This window comes from Callorhinchus milii, unplaced genomic scaffold (assembly GCF_018977255.1).
Source record: "Callorhinchus milii isolate IMCB2004 unplaced genomic scaffold, IMCB_Cmil_1.0 Scaffold1, whole genome shotgun sequence".
Taxonomy (NCBI): Eukaryota; Metazoa; Chordata; class Chondrichthyes; order Chimaeriformes; family Callorhinchidae; genus Callorhinchus; species Callorhinchus milii.
The window spans coordinates 138,134,611-138,158,358 of record NW_024704742.1 but is presented as its reverse complement, the minus strand read 5'-3'; the positions used below and the strand labels follow the sequence as shown (position 1 = coordinate 138,158,358).

Here is a 23,748-nt window from a genome sequence, read left to right as displayed (position 1 = left end):
TAACTGCTGGAGTCTAAGCAGCTAAAACCACATAGCTTGCCACATTGAGCGCCCTGTCTGGCCAGCTTTCCCACTGCTTGTCCAGCTCGCGCCCTGTTAGGGTCAACAGGAGCTGAGTGGGTAGAAGCCTTGCATCCTGTTTCCTTGTAAATCAGGGAAAACAGTCATTGCCCCTGACAATAATTCACGGATGTTACAATTTCTCACGTTGGCCACAACCAATGTTTGTGGACCCCACAGTGTGCGTTGGGGTAACAGCTGAAGTCTAATAACAACAATAACAGCACATGTCCTGTAGCTCAGTGGTTAGACCACTCGCCTAGCGAGCGAGAGACCTGGGTTCAATTCCCGGCAGGGTGAAACCTTGGGCAAGTGAAACCTTGGGCAAGTTTCCTTACTCCACACAGAGCCTAATAATAATCCCTCCAAAACAAAACAATAATAAATCGGTCATTTCAATCCACGACTGTTTGTGGGACATTGCTGTGCGCAATTGGCTGCCGCGTTCGCCCACAAATATACAGTCAATTCACTTTATAGCATATTCTGTGAAGCGCTTTGAGACGTCGAGAAGATGTGATAAAGCGCTATATCAAACTCAAGGATTATTATTATTATTATAAGACGCTGGACAGTCAGGGAATTGGACCTGAGCTGGGGGTTGGGATCAGGAGGGTTGGGGGGATCTATATGTATTTTGCTAACCAGCTGAAGCCACGTAGCTTGCCCTTGAGAGTAAGTGTGTCCAGCGAAGCACTTTGCCCACTAAACACACTCTGATAACTCCCTCCATCCCGCCCGCTCGCTCCACCTATGAAGCACTTTGAGACAGTGCAACAAAGTGATAAGGCGCTGTATGAAATTACAAGGGTTATTGTTACAAGCGCTCTGAGACGCTACCCTGTATCTGAGTGCACGTTGTTGTTGTTGTTGTTAGGTCCCATGAAACACCCTGCTGTTTTACCTGGGGAGTGATTTGGGATGTCTTCCCAACACAAAAGGCGTGCGTGGTATCAGATGTAAGGATTCCAGATAATATCGGTCACTCACTCACTCCACGACTGTTTGTGGGACATTGCTGTGTGCAAATTGGCTGCCGCAAAATACAGTCACTTTACAATATATCCTGCGAAGCGCTTTGAGACGTTTAAGCGACGTGATGAGGCGCGGTATCAAATGCAAGGATTACTATTGTTATTAGTGGTTAGAGCACACGTTTCACAAGCGAGAGGACCTGGGTTTGATTCCCGGTCAGGGCAAAACTTTGGACAAGTTTCCTTACTCGACCCGGCTCTGTTTACGTAGGAGCCCGGTTGTTAATCGATTGCCAGATCACTTTTCCAGCAGTACTAATTCCTTCAAAATAAATTATATTTAAAAAAATGTGGTTACTCAATCCACAACTATTTGTGGGGCGCTGCTTAAATGCAAGGATTATTATTATTATTATAAGTTGACAGCAGCCAAGACTTCTGGGCACCAGTGAAGTGCTTTGAGGTGTCTCAACATGGTAAGGGCTGACAATACTTTAAATTGTTTGATATCCCTGGGAGTGACAGGTTGAAAGGAGCGAGTGAGTGAATGAGAGAGAGAGAGAGTGAGTGAGTGTGTGTGTGTGTGAGAGAGAGAGAGAGAGGCGTATGTCCAAAAATCATTACTTTAATCAAAGCTTTGAACCTCTGTAATGTGCAGTTTGTTCCCACCAGCTTTTGCAAGTGCCAATCTCCACAGTGGAAGGATTTACCATCAGCAAAAGCTCTTTTGTGTGGTTTAATCCTTATTTAGCAGTCAAACATTGACAAAACGTAAACCCATCCTTGATTCACATCAATGTCTCCCACCTCACCCTCTCCCTCAGGCGTACCCAACCTATATGTAACCTACGCATCAGGTTTGACCCCCAGGTGTCCTTTCTCGCCCACATCCGTCCGTCTCATCAAGTCCGTCTTCTTCCACCTTCGCCACATTGCTCGCCTTTAACTGTACTTCACCCTCAATGCAGCTGAAACGCTTTCGTCACCTCCTGCCTCACTATTCCAATGCTCTCCTCGCCGGTCTCCCCAGCTCCACCATCCACAAGCCACAACTGATTCAGAATTCTGCCGCCGCCAAACTCACCCGCTCTAAACTCCGTACCCTCATCACCCCAGTCCTCACCGGGCTCCACTGGTTCCTTATCACAAAACAGATCGACTTCCAGATCCTCTCACTCGTCTACAAATCCCTTCCTGACCTGGCACCTCCCTACCTCTCCGATCTGCTTCCTCCCCAACCCACTATCTGCCGCCTCCACTCAACTGGCTCCAGCCTCGTGCATGTCCCTCGTCCCCTCCATTCCACCATCGGTGGCCGTGCTTTTAGCCGCTGGGCCCTGAAACTCTGATACTCTGCCTCCACATTGCCCCTTCTTTGTCCATCCTCGGATTGCACCTGAAGACCTTCCTCTTCGACTGTGTCTATGGACACCTCCCCTCCCATGTGGATGACACACAACTCGATCTCTCTGCTTCCACTCTCGACTCCAAGACCCCTGCTGTCCTGTCTGTCACACGTCAAGTACTGGATGAGAGCTAACTTTCTCCAGTTGAATGTCAACAAGCCAGGGGCTCTCCTGCCTGTGGAGTCCTGTAGCTCAGTGGTTAGAGCCCTCGCCTCGCAAGTGAGAGGACCTGGGTTGGATTCCTGGGCAGGGCAAAACCTTAGGCAAATTTTCTTACTCCACATGTCTCTGTTTACTTAGACGCATGTAAGAACCTGGTTGTTAGTCGACTAGCGGATCACTTCCCAAGGGTAATAATTCCTCCAAAAAATATATTAATAATAATTTGGTCACTCAATCCATGAAAGTGGTGGCTGAGTTTTGCCCACAGAATACACAGCCACTGCACTTTACCCTGTGAAGCGCTTTAAGACGTGTGGACAACGTGATGAGGCGCTATACCAATGGCAAGGATTATTATTATAATAAAATAAAGCTTGTGTCAGCTAAACAATATCCTCTCTCTTTCTTTCATTTTCTGCCAAGAGGCAGGTTCCTGCATGTGTTGTAAATCAACCTTGCCTCGTTTTACTGTAACTTACTCCCCCTCCGCCACCACCTACCCCGCTGGTCTGAAGTGCGGTAAATAAAAAGGGAAATTTTCTAGGAGGATCAATGTACAATATCCTGTGCCAAGCGGCGTGAATCTGTCTCTGGGATCAATCAGATGGAAGCGTGTTTACTGGCATGGCAGTGCATGAGGTAGAATGCAGGTTGCATTCCTTGCGAGATATCAAACTGCAATTCACAAAAGCTTACGGGTTCTGGGGTCACCAAGTGGTGGGTTTCAGCTTTTCTCCAACCACCCGCACCCCCCCACCCCACCCCTGACCCCCCCCCCCACCCCCACACCAGCGACTTTAACTCCTGTAGCGTAGTGGTTAGAGCACTCGCCTCGCAAGCGAGAGGACCTGGGTTCGATTCCCGGGCAGGGCGAAACGCTGGGCAAGTTTCCTTACACCACATGCCTCTGTTTACCTTGAACTGCGTCCTCTGTGTGATGGGAAGCCAGTGGAGTCAGGCGAGGATGTTCCGGATGATCTGCAGTCTATGGAGGGAGGAGTTGGGTGCCGACAAGCAGTGAGTTTGCATAGTCGAGCCTCGATATAATGAAGGCGTATATCAGGGTCTCGGCGGCTGCGGTGTGAGACAGTGGGGGAGTCGGGCCATGTTGCGGGGGTGGGGAAGGCAGAGCGGGTCATGACGCAGATGTGGGGTAGAAAGGACAGTTGAGGGTCAAACCAGACCCCAAGGTTCGGGACTGGCGCAGTGAGGGGGAGTGAGCCCCAGGGATGGTGATGCTGTCAGCGCCTGAGGTGAGGAGGCGCTGACGGGAGACAATTAGGAGCCTCGGTCTTGTTGACGTTCAACTGTAGAAAGTTTGCCCTCATCCAGGACTTGACGTCTGACAGACATTCAGTCAGGAATCATTTCCATTTGTTGGGAATGTGTTGAACATGTGGTCCCAGCCCCCAGCTCAGTCACTCTGCCTCTCACAAACTCTCATCTCTACGTCTCTAAGGTTGTGGGCTCAAGTCCCCTTCTCTCTACCACATTTGGGGATTCCGAGCTCACATAGAACATAGGAACATAGGAACAGGAGGAGGCCATTCAACCCCTTGAGCCTGTTCTGTGATTCTACAAGAGCATGGCTGATCTATACCTCAACTCCAATTACCTCTCCTACCTACTATCCCCCTACTTACCTGCCCGTATCCTCCATTCCTCTGGCTCCGGTCTGCTCCACGTCCCCCACCCTAACCACCCTACCATCGGTGGCCTTCAGCCTCTCAGCCCCGAGACTCTGGAACTCCATCCCCAGTGCCTTCGCCGCTTCCTCCCTTTCCTCCTTCAAGGCCGGTCTCAAGACCTTTCTCTTTGACCGTACCTTCACCTTCCCTCTCGACTCTCTACCCCTCCTCGCTCCCTCCTTTCCCTCCCCTCACCCTGACCATTTCCCCCCTCCTCACTCCCTCCCTTCCCTCCCCTCACCCTGACCATTTCCCCCCCAATGCTCGTGTCCCGACCCAACTGTGCAGCGCCTTGGGACGTCCTCCCGACGTGAAAGACGCTCTATAAATGCAATCTTGCTGTTGTTGTTGTTGTAAACCCTGGTTCTAATTTAAAGATGATTCACTGCCACATTGTCAAAGCTGATGTTCTTGCCCAGGGATGGATTTGTGGTCAAACACAGCAGCCAATATCCCACAGCAAAATTGAACAAACAGCTGTGTTTGTGTAGATGATTCTATCTGAGGAATTGTTGGCCGGGTCCCCGGGAGAGAAAAAAACTCCCTTCTCATTTTGAATACAGCTGTTTTCTGATTGCTCGCTAAAGTGGTTTGGCTTTGATTTTCAGGCCTTGCAGTTGATAATAGTCCTGGCATCTGATGCAGCGCCTTATCAAGTCTTCGACGCTTCGCAGAATACACTGTAAAGTGGATGTTGTTGTTGTTGTTGTTGATTGCCTGTATTTTGTTGACGAAACACGGCAGCCAGTTGCACACAGCAGGGTACCACAAACAGTCGTGGGTTGAGTGATCAAATTATTATATTTTAAAGATAATTTGGAAGGAATTATTACCCCCGGAAAAGCATTCCGGGGTTTCAATCGAATGCCTGATAATCGACTTCCCTGCTCAGTCGACTATTAACCGGGTTCTTACCTACTGCTGGTAAACAGTAAGGAAACTTGCCCAACATTTCGCCCTGCCCAGGAATCGAACCCAGGTCCTCGCGCTCGTGAGGCTCTCGCCACTGAGCTACAGGACTCTATCAGATCTCGGCGAGCCTGTCACCCCAGTCCTTGTCTGGCTCCACCGGCTCCCCAGGGGATAGAGTTCAAGATCCTCGTCCTTGCCATTAAAGCCCACCACAGTCTTGCCCCCACCTGACCTCTGCGATCTCCTCACCAAACCCCCTACTCCCTCCGGCCTGTGTCACATCCCCTCGACCCACTATTTCAGCCTTTCGGCCCCACCCTCTGACTCCCTCCCTCCCTTCCCTGTTCAAGGTCTGTCTCGACTTATCTCTTTGACCGCACTTTTGGTCATTTGTACCCTTCCCGCCCACTCGGCTCCCAGACTGTGAAGTGCCTGGAGGTGTCCTGTGGCATATGTGGAACCCTGTAGCGTGGCATAGCACAGAGCACTCACCTCACAAGCGAGAGGACCTGGGTTTGATTCCTGGGCAGGGCAACAACAGCAACTTGCACCTATATAGCGCCCTCTACGCAGGGTGGCGTTTCAGCGCCTGACTGAGCCTGGCTCCGAGCCATGGGGTGGTGGGGGAGAGGTGACCGTAAGCACAGTCGAACAGGGAAGTCTTCAGTCGGGACTTGAAAGAGGGGAGAGAGAGGGCAAGGTGGAGGGATTGAGTGAGAGTGTTCCAGAGTTTTGGAGAGCTGTGGCTGAAAGCACAACCTCCGATGGTGGGGCGGAGGGTGTGAGGGACGAGCAGGAGGCTGGTGCCAGTCGAGGGGAGGCGCTGGGTGGTGGATTGGGGAGTGAGGAGGTCGGAGAGGTCGGGAGGTGCCAGAGAGCGAATGGATTAACCAAGGGTTTTGAACTCAATCCCCAGGGGGGGGAGCCTGGCGAGTGTGGGGGTGACACAGACTCACAGAAATCTTAAACCAGAGCAAAACAACTTCAGCAAGAGATCAGAAACCATAGCTCTACCGGAAAAGAGAAAAAGAGTTTTTCTCTCTCCCGATGTCACGGCTGACAATCCCCACAGCAACTTCCGTGCCCAACATGGGGGACGGAGAGGGTGGCCGATGTCCTCCTGATGTGCAAGTTGCTGTGTAAATGTAGATTGCGTTGCTCTGGATTCCTTGACCAGAGGAGAACTCTTCTCTGGATCTCCCTCTTCAAATCCCTTTAAGTCCCCTTAAATCCCTTTAAAAATCCCGTTTTAGTCACCTCAACCCGATCGTATCCCGGCCTCCACTGCTCAAGGAAATAGTCAATAACCTTACGTCCCAAAGCGCTTCACAGGATTCGCTGCAAAGTATAGTGACTGCGGGTTTGTTAGGCGAGAGAGGCGGTCATTTGCGCACGGTGACAACCTCGCAAACAGCCGGGAAGTGAGCGAGCGATTTTATCTGGGGGATTGTCGGCCAGGACGCTGGGAGAGCACGAGAGAGAGAGAGGGAGAGGGGGGGAAACTCCCAGCTCTGTTCCCGACAGCGTTCCGGGATCTTTAACATCCACTTGAACAGAGACAGACGGGGAGAGAGGTTTGACGTCTCATCTGATGGACGGAATCTCTGACATTGCGTCAGAGATGCCTCAGAGATCTCTCTCTCTCGCTCTCTCTCTCGCTCTCTCTCTCGCCCCCCAGCGCTGCGTTAGAGCGTCAGCCTGAATTGGGATGTGACGTGAGCTGCAGTTGCTCTCCCTCCCATCCTCCCTCCATCCCTTCCTCCTCCCATCCATCCTCCCTCCCTCCCTCCCTCCCTCCCTCACTGTCTCACACACTCTCCCACACTCACACTCTCAGTGTACACGAAAGTTCAAAGCCAAACAGATCTGGGAGTTCGGATCCCTGGAAATGGAGAGCTATGGCTGGTAATCCCCACATTCCTGACTCAGGCTGTAGGCGAGACTGGCAGTGGTCCAGGATATATGTTCTTCACTAGGAACAGTGATTGTGGCAGCTCAACCATTAAACTGTACCAGATGCCTCAGGTTCTCATCTCTTTATAACAATAATAATCCTTGTATTTCATGTAGCCCCATATCACGTCATTGAGATGCCTCAAAGCGCTTCACAGGATACACTGTAACCTGAATTGACGGTAATTTTTAGGGGCGAAACGCGGCAGACGATTGCGCGCAGCAGCGTCCCACACAGGGTCAACAACAACTTGCATTTATATAGCCTCCCGGAGCGCTTGACAGTGGGGGAGTCTGACCCCGAGCCGGGGGGAGACGGGGTGGGGGAAGGTCTTTAGTCGTGGATTGAGTGACCACATTTTTTTTAGAGGGATTATTAATCCCAGAAATCCATCCACCAATCGACCAAGAACCGATCCCTCTAATTGGAGTAAGGAAACTTGCCCAACGTTTGGCCCCCTGCCCCGGGGATCGAACCCAGGTCCTCTCGCTTGCGAGGCCAGTCCTCTCACCACTCAGCTGCAGGACTTCACCATATTATAAAGAAATTGTGCATTTTTTTTGTGGGGGGAAATAATTATGAAGGAATCATTACTAAGGAATTACTAAGAAACATTGCAAGTTAGACCTCAGGTTGACTGGAGATGTCCTCCTGACATAAAAACCGCTCCATCAAAAGCAAATATCTTCGCTCTTTCTATCAGTCTCTATCCCTTCGTCTCACCCCCTCTCTCGCTCTCTTTACCCCTCCTTCTCAATTCCCCTCACTATAACTCTCTACCCCTCCATCTTGCCCTCTCTCTCTATCAGTCTCTACCCCTCCGTCTCGCCCTTTCTCTTTCTGTCAGTCCCTCTCCCTCCCTCTCTATCAGTCTCTCCCCCGTCTCACCGTCTCACCCTGAATTATTTCCTCTCATGGGGGGAGATCCAGAACAAAAGGGGGCATCATCTTAATATTAGAGCCGGGCCGTTTAGGAGTGAAATCAGGAGGCAGTTTTTTACCCAAAGGTTAGTGGAAATCTGGAACTCTCTCCCCCAAAAGGCTGTGGATTATGGTTGGATCCATTCACATTGTCCAGACTGAGATGAGAGCTATTTATTAGGTCAGGGTATTAAGGGATACAGGGCAAGGGAGGGTAATTGACCTTGAGGTACCGATCAGCCATGATCTTATAGAATGGTTGAACAGGCTCGGGGGGCTGAATGGCCTACTCTTTTTTTCTATCTTTCTATGTTTCTGTCAGTCTCTCCCTCCATCTCACTCCCCTCGCTTGACGGAGGTGCCGTCCTTGTGATACGATGTTAAACCTCACTCCCTGTCTGTGTCCCGTTCAGGCGGACGTTAAAGATCCCGTGGCTCTGTTGGGAAAAGAGAAGGGAGTTTCTCTCTCTCTCTCTCTCCCGGTGTCATGGCAGACAATTGCCCAGATAAAATTGGTCGCTCACTTCACAGCTGTTTGTGGGACGTTGGTGTGTGTGAATTGGCTGCTGCATTCACCTACAAAACACATAGTGACTACACTTTACAGTAAACCCTGGAGTCTTTCGGTATATTTGGAGTCCTGCAGCTCAGTGGTTAGAGCGCTCGTCTTGCAAGCAAGAGGACCTGGGTATGATTCCCGGGCAGGGCGAAACCTTAGGCAAGTTTCTTTACTCCGCACGCACACACCTCTGTTTCCCTAGCAGTAAATCAGAACCTGTTAGTCAATTACCAAATCGTTTTCAAAGGGATAGTAATCCCTAAAATAATATGGTCACTCAATCCGCGACTGTTTGTGGGACACTGCTGTGTGCGATTGGCTGCCGCGTTCCGCCCACAAAATACACAGTCAATTCACTTTACTCCGCATTTCGTGATGCGCTTTGAGACGTCTCGAGACGTGATAAGGCTTCTGCATCAAATGCAAGGACTATTCTTGTGATTATTGGAGGCAAGTTGCTGTTGTTGCTGCTGCTTATCCAGACAGAACTCGCAGGGTTAACAGAAGCCGAGTGGGAATCGTGGCTTGTGTTTTTTCCAGGGAATTGCATCTGAGGTCAGGATTCTGGAAGTGGAGCCATTGTGCAGGTTTATTGGTGTTCAGTTACAGTGTGAGTGTGTGAATGTTGATGGGGGGTGTGGAGAGCCTCACACCGCGGTGTGGGCAGGAAGCCAGAGTAAATAACTGTAACATGTCAAGGCTGGAACATAGATTGTCAAATTACCGGACAATCAGTAAAAGCGAAAGTCCCCTCAGATCAGAGTATAAATAGAGGCAGCTGGGAGCCAGTTTGATAGCAGAACACAGCAGCTCCTGAACACAGCAGCTCCTCACTCGTTCCATCAGCTCCTCACTCGTTCCATCAGCATGATGAAGACTCTGATTTTCTCTCTCCTGGTGCTTATCGCAGGCGTTCTTTGGGACCAGACTCAAGGTGATGACTCTCTCACTGTGTATGTGTGTGTGTGTGTGTGTGACTGTGCATGTCTCTCGCTCTGTGTGTGTGTGTGTTTGTATGTGTGTGTCTCAATCTTGACTCTCCTGTCTATTTTACAGTTTACAGAACACCAGCGCAGACACGATGGGGAGAGAGCGGGGAATGGGGTTAGAGAGCTCCAGTGGGGGAGCGAGCACCAGCGCAGACACGATGGGGAGAGAGCGGGGAATGGGGTTAGAGAGCTCCAGTGGGGGAGCGAGCACCAGCACAGACACGATGGGGAGAGAGCGGGGAATGGGGTTAGAGTAGAGAGCTCCAGTGGGGGAGCGAGCACCAGTGTTGGGCAACTCTTGAGCTAAAGCGATCTATGGTTTGTGTTGGGATGTGCTCCCAATGTGACAGGCGCTATACAAGTGTCATTTATTGTTGTTCTTGTTGTTGTTGTTGTTGCAGCCAGTGGTAATGATGACCTGATTGACTGCTGCCTGGCCACAAGTGCTAACAAAATCCCCTTTCACAACATAATGGACTACAGCATTCAGCAGCAAATAAATGGCTGCAAAATCAATGCCGTCGTGTAAGTATTGCATGGAATGAGCTGCCGCATTTCACTTAGAAAATACACAGTCACTCCACTTTACAGCATGTCCTGCGAAGCGTTTTGGGACGCCTTGACTACATGTCCAACAAACAGTCGTGGATTGAATGATCACATTTCTTGGGGTGGGGGAGAGGGATTATTACCCCCGGAAAGCGATCGGCCAATCGATTAACAACCGGGTTCCTACTCACTGTTGGGCGAACAGTGGCGTGTGGAGTAAGGAAACTTGCCTAAGGTTATAATATAATAATAATAATAAAATAATAATATTATTAAGGTTTCGCCCTGCCCGGGAATCGAACCCGGGTCCTCTTGCTTGCGAGGCTAATCATTACGCTATGGGACTCCATGTTTAAGCGGCCAGTGTCTGAGTCTTGCTCCCAGCTCTGCTGACCATGATTACTAATCTCCCAATAGGTTCATCACCATGAAGATGAGAAAGCTTTGCGCAACACCAAATCTCAAGTGGGTAAAAAAGTACATCAGGAAACTGAAGAGGTCGAAAAATAACAGGTAAGAGATGGTTCTCTCCTCTCCTCGCCTCTCCTCGCCTCTCCTCGCCTCTCCTCGCCTCTCCTCGCGCTCACCCATCTCCGGGGGTTGGGAGAGGGGGAATGGGAGGAGGAGAAGGGGGAGGATGGGGTGAAGCGAAGCAGGGAGGGGAGGAAGGGAGGAAGGGAGAGGGGAAGTGGGGGTAAGGGAGCGAAGGGGATAGGGAAGTTGATTAAGGGAGTGGGTAAGAGGTATGAGGGAGGAAGGGAGAGGGGAAGAGGGAGAAAGGGAGAGGGGGAGAGGGGAAATGGGATCACGTCATGGAGGGAAATACTGCTGGGGGCAGGTGTGTTCTGGTGAACAACCCTCTCGTGTTATTATTTATTGGAGGATATTGCTGGCGGAGGACTGGGTGGGGGGGGGGTGGGGGTTGAGACGGGGGCAAGCTCACGGCGCGTCTAACAGTCGCCATTTTCTTTCACCAGCAAAAACAGACGCCAAGGCAACAGCAACGGCACCGGCACCGGCAACTAGTGATCTTCAACCTCTGACTCCCCACCACGTGTATGTGTGTGTGTGACTGAGTTCCTCCCGAAGTGAAAGGCGCTATGCAAATGTAATCTCGTTGTTGTTGTTGTTGTTGTTGTTGAGTAATCCCAAATGTGAATGGAGATGCTATGGGTGGGGGGAAGAGGGTGAAATGAGGTGATGGGGGGGGGGGGGGGGGGGAGCGGGGAGGAACGAGGGGGAGAAAACAGACAGCTGATCGCTGCTCTGCTCTGTACTAATCCTGCAATCACCTTCCCGAGGGGAATGGTTTTATGATATAATGATAGCAATACTAATCCTGGCATTAGATACAGCGGCTTATCATGTCTTCCAGTTGCCTCAAAGTGCTTCACACTATACTATAAAGTGGAGTTACTGTATGTTTTTATGTGCGAAATTTGCACCTTTCCTAAACGGGGTTTCTTCGTCAAGAGAATCAGGGAATGTTGTCAGGCTCGATCGGGGTGGCTGCTGGGGTGGGGGGTGGGTGTCGGGGAGGGAGGGTAGGAGGTGGGGGACCGGGGCGGTGGTGGTGGTGCGGGAGGGGGGGGGGGGGCGGGTGTGTGGGAGACGGGGGAGAAAATCGTATTGGGTCCGCAAGGAATTGTGTCGCTCGGAGCCTCGTGTTTCTTGGTTAACAAATCCCGTTTGGGAATCATCTTGTTTTAAACCCTCCCCCTCTCAACCTCTTCCCTTCCCCCCCCCACACAAGCAGCCGCTCCGCACAGCCCTCCCGCAATGTGAACACTACGTTAAACTTTTCCCATTATGTGTGAATGCTCGCTCGTTGCGTGTCAATGGAACCCGTCACGCACCGACACGGAATGCCACGTGTGATTTTGTATGTCGTGACGTGAGAGTGCCTTTTTTTTCCCCATCCCTGACGTAAAATGTGTTGTTTGTTTTTTTTGTTGATAAAATGTGAATAAAAACTATTCTCTTTAATTAAATCTCTTTGGCTCGTCTCTCATTCCGTGGGCATTCATTCCCCCTCCACCCCACCCCACCCCACCCCACTTCATACCTCACCTGGCGGGGGAGAGAGAGAGATGCTTTTGGAGGATGTCTCAAAGCTCTTTGCAGCGTTTAATGTAAAGTGTAGTGACTGTAAGCGAACCCAGCAGCCAATATGCACACAGCAACGTCCCACAAACAGCCATGAAGCCACGACTGGTTTTATCTGGGGGATTGTCGGCCAGGACACCGGGCGAGAGAGAGAGAGAGAGAGAGAGAAACTCCTTTCTATTTTCCCAATCGTGTCACAGGATCTTTAATGTCCATCTGAACAGGACACAGATGAGGAGTGAGGTTTAATGTCTAGAGCGGTGTGGGAGAGGGGGATAGAGGGGTGTGGGAGAGGGGGATAGAGGGGTGTGGGAGAGGGGGATAGAGGGGTGTGGGAGAGGGGGATAGAGGGGTGTGGGAGAGGGGGATAGAGGGGTGTGGGAGAGGGGGATAGAGGGGTGTGGGAGAGGGGAATAGAGGAGTGTAGGAGAAGGGGATAGAGGGGTGTGGGAGAGGGGGATAGAGGGGTGTGGGAGAGGGGGATAGAAGGGTGTGGGAGAGGGGTAGAGAGGGGTGTGGGAGAGGGGAATAGAGGAGTGTAGGAGAGGGGAATAGAGGGGTGTAGGAGAGGGGAATAGAGGAGTGTAGGAGAGGGGAATAGAGGAGTGTAGGAGAGGGGGATAGAGGGGTGTAGGAGAGGGGATAGAGGAGTGTAGGAGAGGGGAATAGAGGAGTGTGGGAGAGGGGGATAGAGGAGTGTGGGAGAGGGGGATAGAGGGGTGTGGGAGAGGGGGATAGAGGGGTGTGGGAGAGGGGGATAGAGGGGTGTGGGAGAGGGGGATAGAGGAGTGTGGGAGAGGGGAATAGAGGAGTGTGGGAGAGGGGGATAGAGGGGTGTAGGAGAGGGGGATAGAGGGGTGTAGGAGAGGGGAATAGAGGAGTGTAGGAGAGGGGGATAGAGGGGTGCGGGAGAGGGGGATAGAGGGGGTGCGGGAGAGGGGGATAGAGGGGTGCGGGAGAGGGGGATAGAGGGGTGCGGGAGAGGGGGATAGAGGGGTGCGGGAGAGGGGGATAGAGGGGTGTGGGAGAGGGGGATAGAGGGGTGTGGGAGAGGGGGATAGAGGGGTGTGGGAGAGGGGGATAGAGGGGTGTGGGAGAGGGGGATAGAGGGGTGTGGGAGAGGGGGATAGAGGGGTGTGGGAGAGGGGGATAGAGGGGTGTGGGAGAGGGGAATAGATAGAGTGCATTGTCAGAGGTGCCGTCCTGTTCAGGTGGATGTTAAAGATTCCGTGTCACTATTCGAAAGAGAAGGGAGTTCCTCTCTCCCGGAATCCAGGCTGACAACCCCCCCAATAAAATTAGTCACTCACTCCGCGGCTGATTATGGGAGGTCGCTGTGCGCAAATTGGCTGCTGCATTCGCTAAAAAATACACAGTCACTACACTTTACAGTACACTTTGAGACGTCATCTCGACGTGATGATGTAAATAGCAAATGCAAGCATCATTACTACTATTATTATGTTATTGTATGTTCTGTGTGTGATCAACCATTTTCTTATAGAATGGCGGAACAGGCTCGAGGGGCTGAATGGCCTCCCCCTGTTCCTATGTTCCTATTACAGTTTAAATCACTGTGTAAAGGTAGTTTCTAAGTGTTTTCAGTGCTGGACAGTCAGAGCAACAACACTGCCACGTGACATAGGAATAGATGTGACTTTTCTTAGTAAGTCTGAGATTCCTGAAACAACGATGGTTTGCAGGAGGTCGATATTTTGTGCACCAGATACGTTGTCAGGCAATTTCTGAACAGTCTTATTAACGATCACAGTTACACTGATGATTATAGGTGCTATGTTTGTTTTACATCGCCACATACGTCTGCATTCAATTTATAGATCAATATATTTCCTGATTTTCTCCAGTTCCTTATTTATTATGATATAATCACTTGGGATAATAGCCACATCAACACTATTACAAGTAATAATAATAATCCTTGCACTTGATATAGTGCCTTATCACATTGTCAATAATACGACGTGTACAATCCATTTGGTTATTATTAATAAGTGTAGTGACTGTATATTTGAGGGCGAAACACAACAGTAAACTGCGTACAGCAGTGTTCCACAAACAGTTGTGGACTGAGTGACCAAATATTTTTGGGGAGGGATTATTACCCTGTAAAGCGATCCACCAATCGACTAACAACTGGGTTCCTACTTACTGCTGGTAAACAGAGGCGTGTGGAGTAAGGAAACTTGCCTAAGGTTTCGCCCCGGGTCCTCTTTGCTTGCAAGGCGAGTGCTCTAACCACTGAGCTACAGGACTCCACCATATTATTGTTATTGTGTGTGACTCTGTGTAAAAAAGGGATGTGGGGAGAGAGTTGGGAAGTGAATGGAACCCACAGCCCATGACTCTGACTGGGAGGCCAGAGAACAAGTGTGTGACCCACAGACACAGACAGTAACCACAGGCCCTTTGCCGGATTAACCACAGCCACTGCGTGGGTTAATGTTTAATCTGTGGTCAGTCCGGTCTCACTTCAATTCACACAATAATCCTTTTATTTGATTAAGCGCTTTGTCGAGACGTCTCAAAGTGCTTCATAGAATATACTATAAAGTGTAGTGACACTTTGTATTTTGTGGGCGAAACGCAGCAACCAATTACCCACATCAGTGTCCCCACAAACAGTCGTGGTTTGAGTGACTCGATTTTTTTTTGAAGTGATTATTACCCCCGGAAAGCGATCCGCCAATCGACTAACAACAAAGGTTCCTACTTACTGTTAGAGGAGTAAGGAAATTTACCGAAGGTTTTGCCCTGTCCGGGAATCAAACAACAATAAATTACATTTGTATAGTGCTTTTGAGGTCAGGAATGTGGACCCGAGCTGGGGGTTGGGATCAGGAGGGGTGGAGGGCAGGGAGGGTGGGGGTAGGAGGGTGACCAAAGGTGGGGTGGTAGAGGAGGATCTTGTGATGGGTTTTGAAGGAGGCACGGGAGGGGGTGAAGAGGAAGGATGTTGGATGGGGGACCTCTGGCTTGTGATGCGAGCGCTCGAACCACTACACTACAAGACTCATTTTCATGCCCTGTGTTTAACTGCTCCTCCAAGATAATGGGAATGTGACCAAACCAGCCATGGGGAATGTCAGAGATTATTTGTGACATGAGGGTAGCTCAGAAAGTCCCGGGGAAAAGCCCCGAGGAGGATGTGAAATAGAAACTGTCAATAGTTGAGTAAGGACATTATTGTCAAATCTGACTTTCGCATAGACTCATGGACGCTTACAGCCAGGCCATTTGGGCCTTCACCTCTGAGTCTCTGCCCCTCACCCCTTCTGTACCCCTCTATTCCCCTCTCCCACATCCCTCTATTCCTCTCTCCCACACCCCTCTATTCCCCTCTCCCACATCCCTCTATTCCCCTCTCCCACACTCCTCTATTCCCCTCTCCCACACCCCTCTCTTCCCTCAGCCAGGCTGAGATTATCACATCCTTCATCACTGAAATACTGAACAAGTGTAGTGACTGTGATCTTTCAACCTATTACTGACCAAGGAATATAAAGAATAACAGGTTCTGTGTCTATTGTTCAGTAAGATATTCACGGGCTTTATCTTTATTGAAGCTAATATTAATAATAATAATCTTTGCATTTGATACAGCGCCTTATCATTGTTGAGACGTCTCAAAGCACTTCACAGAATACATTGTAAAGTGAATTGGCTGTATATTTTGTGGGTGAAACACAGCAGCCAATTGTACACAGCAGTGTCCCACAAACAGTCATGGATTGAGTGATCAATGTTTTTTTAAGGGGTTATTAACCTAGAAAGCGATCAGCTAATCAACTGACAAGCGGGTTCCAACTTACTGCTAAGTAAACAGAGGCGTGTGGAGCAAGGAAACTTGGCTGAGATTTCACTCTGCGAGTCCTCTCGCTTGTGAGGCGAGCGCTCTAACCATTGAGCTACAGGACTCCGCACTGAGCTCTGAGAATATGGGCTCCCGTGATGAGGGCTTACACTGGTGCTCGCTGGTCACGGTGATGGGTTTGTGTGTGTCAGACACCCGGCTGGTCACGGTGATGGGTTTGTGTGTGTGACAGACACCCGGCTGGTCACGGTGATGGGTTTGTGTGTGTGTCAGACACCCGGCTGGTCACGGTGATGGGTTTGTGTGTGTGACAGACACCCGGCTGGTCACGGTGATGGGTTTGTGTGTGTGACAGACACCCGGCTGGTCACGGTGATGGGTTTGTGTGTGTGACAGACACCCGGCTGGTCACGGTGATGGGTTTGTGTGTGTGACAGACACCCGGCTGGTCACGGTGATGGGCTTGTGTGTGTGTCAGACACCCGGCTGGTCACGGTGATGGGTTTGTGTGTGTGTCAGACACCCGGCTGGTCACGGGGATGGTTTGTGTGTGTGACAGACACCCGACTGGTCACGGTGATGGGTTTGTGTGTGTGTCAGACACCCGGCTGGTCACGGTGATGGGTTTGTGTGTGTGTCAGACACCCGGCTGGTCACGGTGATGGGTTTGTGTGTGTGTCAGACACCCGGCTGGTCACGGTGACGGGTTTGTGTGTGTGACAGACACCCGGCTGGTCACGGTGATGGGTTTGTGTGTGTGACAGACACCCGGCTGGTCACGGTGATGGTTTGTGTGTGTGTCAGACACCCGGCTGGTCACGGTGACGGGTTTGTGTGTGTGACAGACACCCGGCTGGTCACGGTGATGGGTTACCTTGAGTGTCAGACAAAATAAAAGAGAGAAACGACTTTTTAAGCTGACATTTTTGCACATTGTTGGTTCGAGTTAAATATGGGTGGAAAGTGGGGTTTGGCAGAGATCGGGTGGAATTTGAAGCCTGTGTTCCCTCTGCACACTGTCTATGGTATTGGCTTCACAGCAGAGAGAGAAGGGGGGGAAATAGCAGCACTAAAGACTGAAACTTGAGTTCCTGGCAGAGTAACACACTCTACTCGGGCAGGAATGCCCCTGTGATAACAATACTCAATCATTAGTTATTCATTCTGTGTTTCGCAATTCAGGAGAAATCCCTTCTCAGTCAGGACATTAAATGTTTATCAATATCCTGAAACTCACTCTCAATTTCCCCATTGGATTGTATTTGACATCTGTTCACACTTCCGTTTATTGCCCGTGACTGATTATTCCACGTATGTAAATCTACATTCTCCACAGGTCACATGCATGAGGGTTTCGGCTGCATTTGGGGTGAGGTAGAGTCGAGGGCGGGCAAGTAAATAATAATCCCTCCAAAAAAAATTTGGTTGCTCAATCCATGACTGTTTGTGCGACACTGCTGTGTGCAAATGGCTGCCGCGTTTCGTCCACAAAATATAGAGTCACTACACTTTACGGTATACCCTATGAAGCACTTTGAGACGTCTCGAAGACGTGATAAGGCTCTGTATCAAATGCAAGGATTATTATTATTAAGTTGCATCACACAGTTGACTGTGGAAAGTGAATGTTTAAGGAGGGAGGTGGTCAATCTGCCAATTGACTAACAACTGGGTTCCGACTCACTGCTGGTAAATAGATGCGTGTGGAGTAAGGAAACTTGTCTAAGGTTTCGCCCCAAACTGGGAATCGAACCCAGGTCCTCTCGCTTGCGAGGCGAGGGCTCTAACACTGAGCTACAGGACTCCATGAGTCCCTAACGCGCTGGACAATGAAGGGTTTGGATCTGCGCTGGGGGTTGGGATCAGGAAGGGTAAAGGGCAAGGGAGGGGCGGGGGGTGGAGGAGGGAAGAAGAGCGAAGGCGAAGTCAAGGAGGAATGTTTTGAGACAACCTGTCAAGTCAGGGGAAGATTGAAGTGGATTCAAGGAGCTTTGCAAGGTTAGATTTCATTTTCTATTTCACTAAGTGAAACACCCACAAATGGGTATATAAGGACTGGGTTCCTTGACTCACTCGCAGAGCTTTGGACCAGCTATCTGCAGCATCTGTACCTGAGGGTAGATTGCATCTCGCTCGCTCTCACTCCTTCTCTGCTGCCTCAGACATGGCTCTTGTGCTCAGACTGATGTTCCTCTGTGCGCTTCTCTGCATCGCTCTCGGTAAGTCTCCCTCATTTCTTCCACACGTGGAATTGTCTCGTTTTAACTCTCGTCTTTGTACTGTGTCTGGGAGCAGGAATTGTGCCACGACTGTGTACTGTCTGTATTTTTGTCGGCAAACACGGCAGCTGTTTTATGCACAGCGACATCCCACAAACAGCCGTGAAGTGAGTGAGGGATTGCATCCGGGGGTTGTTGGCCTGGACACTGGGGGAAGAGAGAGAGAGCGAGAGAAACTTCCTTCTCTTTTCAAATAGCTCCAGCCAGGACTGTGAGCTCAGAGTCTCTGACGTGGGGTTTTACTGCTTATCCAGTACCCAGTTGTGACTTCGAGCCCCACTTTGCTGGGGGGGAATTAGAGCGCTGGATTGTCAGACACGCCGTTCTTCAGATGAGACGTTCAACTGAGTCTGTGCCCTGGTCAGTTGGACTTTAAAGATCCCGCAATGCTGTAGGGAAAAGTGAAGTGAGTTTCTTACTCATGGAGTCCTGGCCTCAAAGCCAGATATACCGAAGGTGAAGAGATAGCTGAGTGCCAAAGGCAATAGGTGGTGTTCCTTATTGTAGTGGTTAGAGCACTCCAGGATTCAATTCCAGGGCAGGACGAAACCTTGGGCAAGTTTCCTCACTCCACACGCCTTTGCTTATCTAGCAGTAAGTAGGAACCCGGTTGTTAATTTATTGGCTGATCCAGGGGTAATAATCCCTTCAAAAAAAACACTGCTGTGTCCAATTGACTGCTGCGTTTCACCCACAAAATACACAGCCAATTCACTTTACAGTATATTCTGCAAAGCACTCTCAACAAGGTGATAAGGCGCTATTAAGTGCAAGGATTATGATTATATAACAGCGCAGAAGATTGTAAGCACCTTCAGGGAGACATAGACAGATTAATTGATTGGGCAGAGAGAAGGCAAATACAATCTAATGCGGGCAAATGTGAGGTTCGACATTTTGGGAGGAAGAATAAGGAGTCTATGTTGGGGTAAAATATTAAAAGGAGACGGAACAGCAGAGGGACTTGGGGGTTAATGGACATAAATCCTTACAGGTGGGAAAGAAAACAGCAGTCAAAAGAGCAACAGAGGGATAGAATACATCAACAACAACAAAATTACATTTGTATAGCACTTTTCACGTCGGGAGGACGTCCCAGAGCACAAAATATACAGCAAGGAGGTAAACTTGTATAAATTATTAGTCAGACCTCAGTTAGGAGATTGTGTCCAGTATTGCAACGTCACTTTAGGAAAGACATCAAGCTGATAGAAAGGGTGTAGAGGAGATTTAATAGGATGATTCCGGGATGAGGGGTTTGGCCTCTGAGCGGAGACGGGAGGAACTGGGAGTTTTTCTGCTGGAACAAAGCAGATTTAGGGGTGACCTGATCGAGGTCTTGAAACGACAAGGCTTTTTTGATAGAGGTAACAGGGAGACATTATTCCCACAGGTCGATGAGTCAGTCATTGGAGGGCATCATAATAATAATAATCCTTGCATTTGATACAGTGCCTTATCACATCGGAAGGACTTCTCAAGACGTTTGATAGGATTTATTGTGAGGTGGAGTGACTGTGTATTTTGTGGGTGATCGCGGCAGCACAATTGCACACAGTAGAGTCCCACAAACAGCCTTGAAACAAGAGACCAATTTTATTCGGGGGATTGTCAACTGGGACACCAGGAGAGAGAATCTCCCTTCAAATGAATAACCGAGCAAATGGGGAGGTTGGGAGAGATTGTTTCACACACAGAGAGCGGTCAGGATATGGCATGAACTGCTGGGAGCAGTGGTTGAAGCAGAATCTATATTCGTTTCAAGGGGGAACTAGACAGATACCTTCAAAAGAGTCAGTGAGACGTGTGGGGAAATAGGACTGAAAGGTTTGCTCTTAAAAGAGCAGCACAGGTACAATGGGCAGAATGGATTTCTTAAATAAAATGCCGCAAATCTCTATGGTTCGTTGTAAAGCGCTTTGAGACGTTTGCATGACGTGATAAGGCATGATATCAAATGCAACGGTGATGATTATTATTCAGATAATTATTGGTTTATTGTTTGATTGGGATCAACTTCCACATGTATGCGGTTGACACCCAAATCTACTTCTCCTCCAGCTGCGACTGCAGGTTTGCTGATGTCCTGTCAGCTTGTCTGTCAGACGTCAAGCCCTGGATGAACACAAACTTTCTGCAGTTGTATGTCGACAAGAAGGAAGCCATACTCCTTGGCTCCCATCAACATTTTCTCTCCTGCGGCTCTGACCTCCTCAACCTCCCTGGCCTTTCCTTAAGACTTATCGAAACTGTTCGTAATCTAGGTGTCAGCTTCGACCCCCAGCTGTCCTCCCTTCCCCACGTCCGGTCCCTGACCAGGTTCACTTTCCTCCACCTCCGTCACATTGCCCGCCTCCGTCTGTACCTCACACCCAACCCACCGAAACCCTCATCCACCCTTTCGTCACCTCCCACCTCAACTACCCCCCAATCCTGCTCACCCGTCTCCCCAGCTCCACTATCTACAAAATCCAACTGATCCCAAACTCGACTGCCCGGAAACTCACCCTCACTAAACTCTGTACTCCCATCACGCCAGCTCTCATCAGGCTCCACTAGCTCCCTATCACCCATACTAAACTCCCTACCCCATCACCTCAATCCTGTGGTTGGAGTCCTGTAGACCATTGGTTAGAGCATTCGCCTCGCAAGCGAGAGGTCCCAGGTTCGATTCCTGGCCAGGGCGAAACACTGAGCAAGTTTCCCTACTCCGCACGCCTCTGTTTAGCGGCAGTAGGTAGGAACCTGGTTGTTAGTTGATTGGTGGATCGCTTTTCTACGGGGTAATAATTCCTTGAAAAAAAATTGGTCGCTCAATCCATGACTGTTTGTGGGACGGTGCTGTGCGCAATTGGCTGTTGCGTTTCGTCCACAAAATATACGGTCACTACACTTTACAATATATCCTGTGAAGCGCTTTGAGACATCTAGAAGGATTATTTTTTAAGAGGGGAAGAGTGAAGTGCAGTGACTGTGAGGCTTAGTAACTGTGAGGTGTAGTGACTGCGAGGTGTAGTGACTGTGCTGTGTGATGGCAGACGGCGCGCTGATTGATTTGCTTGCTCTCTACACAGCCTACACCGAGAATGGTGGAATTATGGACTGCTGCCTGTCCGTCAGCAGGAAGAGAATCCCGGGAAGGATTGTGGCAAACTACCTGCGGCAGGAACCCGCGGACGGCTGCCGGATCCGTGCTGTGGTGTGAGTAAGCTCCGTGACCCTATCGCCCCCACCCTCGTCCGGCTCCATTGGCTCCCTATCCCCCAGAGAATAGAGTTAAAAATCCTCGTCCTCACCTTCAAAGCCCTCCATGGCCTCGTGTTCCTTGCTGCCTCTGTGACCTGTTATCCCCATATCAATCTGTCCGCTCCCTCGGCTCACCAGGCTCCGGCCTGCTCCACGTCCTCTGCCTGCCTATCCCATCCCACCATCGGCGGTCGGGCCTTCAGCCTCTCTATCCCGACCCTTTGGAAGTCCACCCCACATTCCCTTTGCCTCGCTCGCTCTCTGACCTCCTTCAAGGCCTGTTTCTAGACCCTCCTCTTCGACCTTCCTTTTTGATCGGGCTTCTGGTCACCTCCCAACTCCCTCTCTCCCTGGTTTGGGGTCAGACTCCGCCACTGTCAAGCGTTCCGGGGCGCTACCTCACGTGAAGGATGCCATATAAATGCAGATTGTTGTTGTGGTGGGAGTGTAACTGTGGCCAGGGTTAGTGTGATGTGGGGAGGGGGAGCTGTGCTGTGTTTGACAAATGTTTCTTTCTCACTTTTTAGTTTCATCACAGTCAGATCCAGGCGCCTGTGCGCCCCTCCTTACAAGTACTGGGTCAGGGAACTCATCCACATGATAGACCAGAACGCAAAGGCCTCATCATGGTAATAACTCACTCCTTCTCTAACCCTGATCTGGGAGTGTGCACGGACAGTGTAGAGGGACTGTTATCCTGTTGGTGGCTGGGTTTGGGGGTTGGGGCTGGGTTAGGGTTGGGGGATGGGGCTGGAGTTTTGGCTGGGGGTGGGGGAGGGTTTGGTGTTGAGGGTTGGGGGCTGTGGGCTGGGTGTTGAGGCTGGGGGTTGGGTTTGGGGTTGGAGCTGGGGGTCGAGGTTGAGGCTGGGGTTGGGGCTAGGGAAGGGATTGGGTTTGGGGTTGGTAGTTGGGGCTGGGGGCTGGGGATGGGGTTGGGTTGGGCCTGGGGATGGGATTGGAGCTGGTGACTGGGGTTTGGGGCTGTGGTTGGGGCTGGGGTTTGAGGCTTTGGGTGAGGGTGGGGCTGGGGTTGGGGTTGGAGGTTGGAGCTGGGTTTGAGGGTGACGTACTCTGACTCGCTGATCTCTGGCCCTCTACCTTTTTACTCCCAGGTAGAGCTGAGCGGCTGGCGGCTGGTACAGGGAGAGACATTGCTCCCCATCCCCACCCCCACCCCCAGCCTCACCGTCTGCTCCCTGTTTTGTATCACTTCCTTTTATTGCAATCACAGTCAGCGCCTTCCTCTCCCACCCCCACCCATACCCCTATCCTCAACCCCACCCATCCACACACCCCCATCGTCTCCCACACACACGCACACACACACACCAGAACCTACTCTGAGTGAATGGGTGAGTGAGTATAAGAAAGGGTGTGAGAGTGGGAGTGAGTGAGTGAGTGAGTAGGTGAGTGAGTGAAGGATTAAGTGATTAAGTGAGAGACTGAGCGACTGAGTGAGAGAGTGAGCAAAAGAATGAGTGAGTAGACGATTGAGTGAGAGTGTGAGTGAGTGTGTGAGTAAGAGAGTGAGTGAGAGTGTGAGTGAGTGAGAGAGTGAGGGAGTGAGTAGAGTGTGTGAGTGAGAGTGAGTGAGGGAGTAAGAGAGTGAGGGAGGGCTTGAGTGAGAGACTGAGTGAGAGTTTGTGAGTGAGTGAGAGAGTGATGGAGTGATGGAGTGAGAGGCTGAGTGAGAGTTTGCGAGTGAGTGAGAGAGAGTGAGTGCTGCCCTCCTTTCCCGCAGCCTCCGCCACTGTTAATCGCTCTGAGCTGCTGCCCTGCGCGAAGGGCTTTACACAGAAGCAAATGGTTGATGTCCGCGTTCCTGTGCAGTGTTAATGCCATCGCCTACACTCACCGACACAGTCCCTCAGACTCTGTGCTTCGCGGATCTTGAAATGTGCATTAAACCTGATCCGAAATAAATCTATTTTCTTACTGTCGGCCAAGAATGTTTGCACGTGTGTCTGTGTTCCCGCCGGGCAGGGTCGGGTGTCAGGTTATCACAACGACGGGCCCCAGAACATTGGACCCCTGTACACAAGCAAGAGGACCCAGGTTCAATTCCCGGGCAGTGCAAAACTTAGGCAAAGGTATGAAGGGATACGGGGCAA

General features: G+C 50.5%; 2 protein-coding genes and 1 non-coding gene across 3 annotated transcripts; all 3 read left to right on the top strand.

Moving 5' to 3' along the window:
- Positions 1-288: 288 nt before the first annotated feature.
- On the top strand, positions 289-360 carry trnaa-agc. The gene has a single exon. It is a non-coding gene; the product is annotated as a tRNA-Ala (tRNA).
- Positions 361-9,420: 9,060 nt separating this feature from the next.
- On the top strand, positions 9,421-11,277 carry LOC103191009 (C-C motif chemokine 19-like). Its single transcript, XM_007911937.2, has 4 exons — positions 9,421-9,570; positions 10,027-10,150; positions 10,592-10,687; positions 11,152-11,277. Exons 1-4 carry the CDS (start codon positions 9,504-9,506, stop codon positions 11,198-11,200), a joined length of 336 nt encoding a protein of 111 aa, XP_007910128.2. The 5' UTR covers positions 9,421-9,503; the 3' UTR covers positions 11,201-11,277.
- A 6,761-nt stretch (positions 11,278-18,038) lies between these two features.
- LOC103191010 (C-C motif chemokine 19) lies at positions 18,039-22,927 on the top strand. The gene is made up of 4 exons (XM_007911938.2): positions 18,039-18,331; positions 21,466-21,592; positions 22,165-22,266; positions 22,750-22,927. Exons 1-4 carry the CDS (start codon positions 18,277-18,279, stop codon positions 22,751-22,753), a joined length of 288 nt encoding a protein of 95 aa, XP_007910129.1. The 5' UTR covers positions 18,039-18,276; the 3' UTR covers positions 22,754-22,927.
- The last annotated feature ends 821 nt before the right edge of the window (positions 22,928-23,748 follow it).

Bases quoted from the DNA above. Each gene is read 5' to 3' on its own strand.
- LOC103191009 (XM_007911937.2), top strand. From the start codon at position 9,504: ATGATGAAGACTCTGATTTTCTCTCTCCTGGTGCTTATCGCAGGCGTT. The intron at 9,571-10,026 runs GTGATGACTCTC...TTGTTGTTGCAG, and splicing joins TCTTTGGGACCAGACTCAAG to CCAGTGGTAATGATGACCTG. The intron at 10,688-11,151 runs GTAAGAGATGGT...TTCTTTCACCAG, and splicing joins AAGAGGTCGAAAAATAACAG to CAAAAACAGACGCCAAGGCA.
- LOC103191010 (XM_007911938.2), top strand. From the start codon at position 18,277: ATGGCTCTTGTGCTCAGACTGATGTTCCTCTGTGCGCTTCTCTGCATC. The intron at 18,332-21,465 runs GTAAGTCTCCCT...CTCTCTACACAG, and splicing joins GCTTCTCTGCATCGCTCTCG to CCTACACCGAGAATGGTGGA. The intron at 21,593-22,164 runs GTGAGTAAGCTC...CTCACTTTTTAG, and splicing joins TGCCGGATCCGTGCTGTGGT to TTTCATCACAGTCAGATCCA.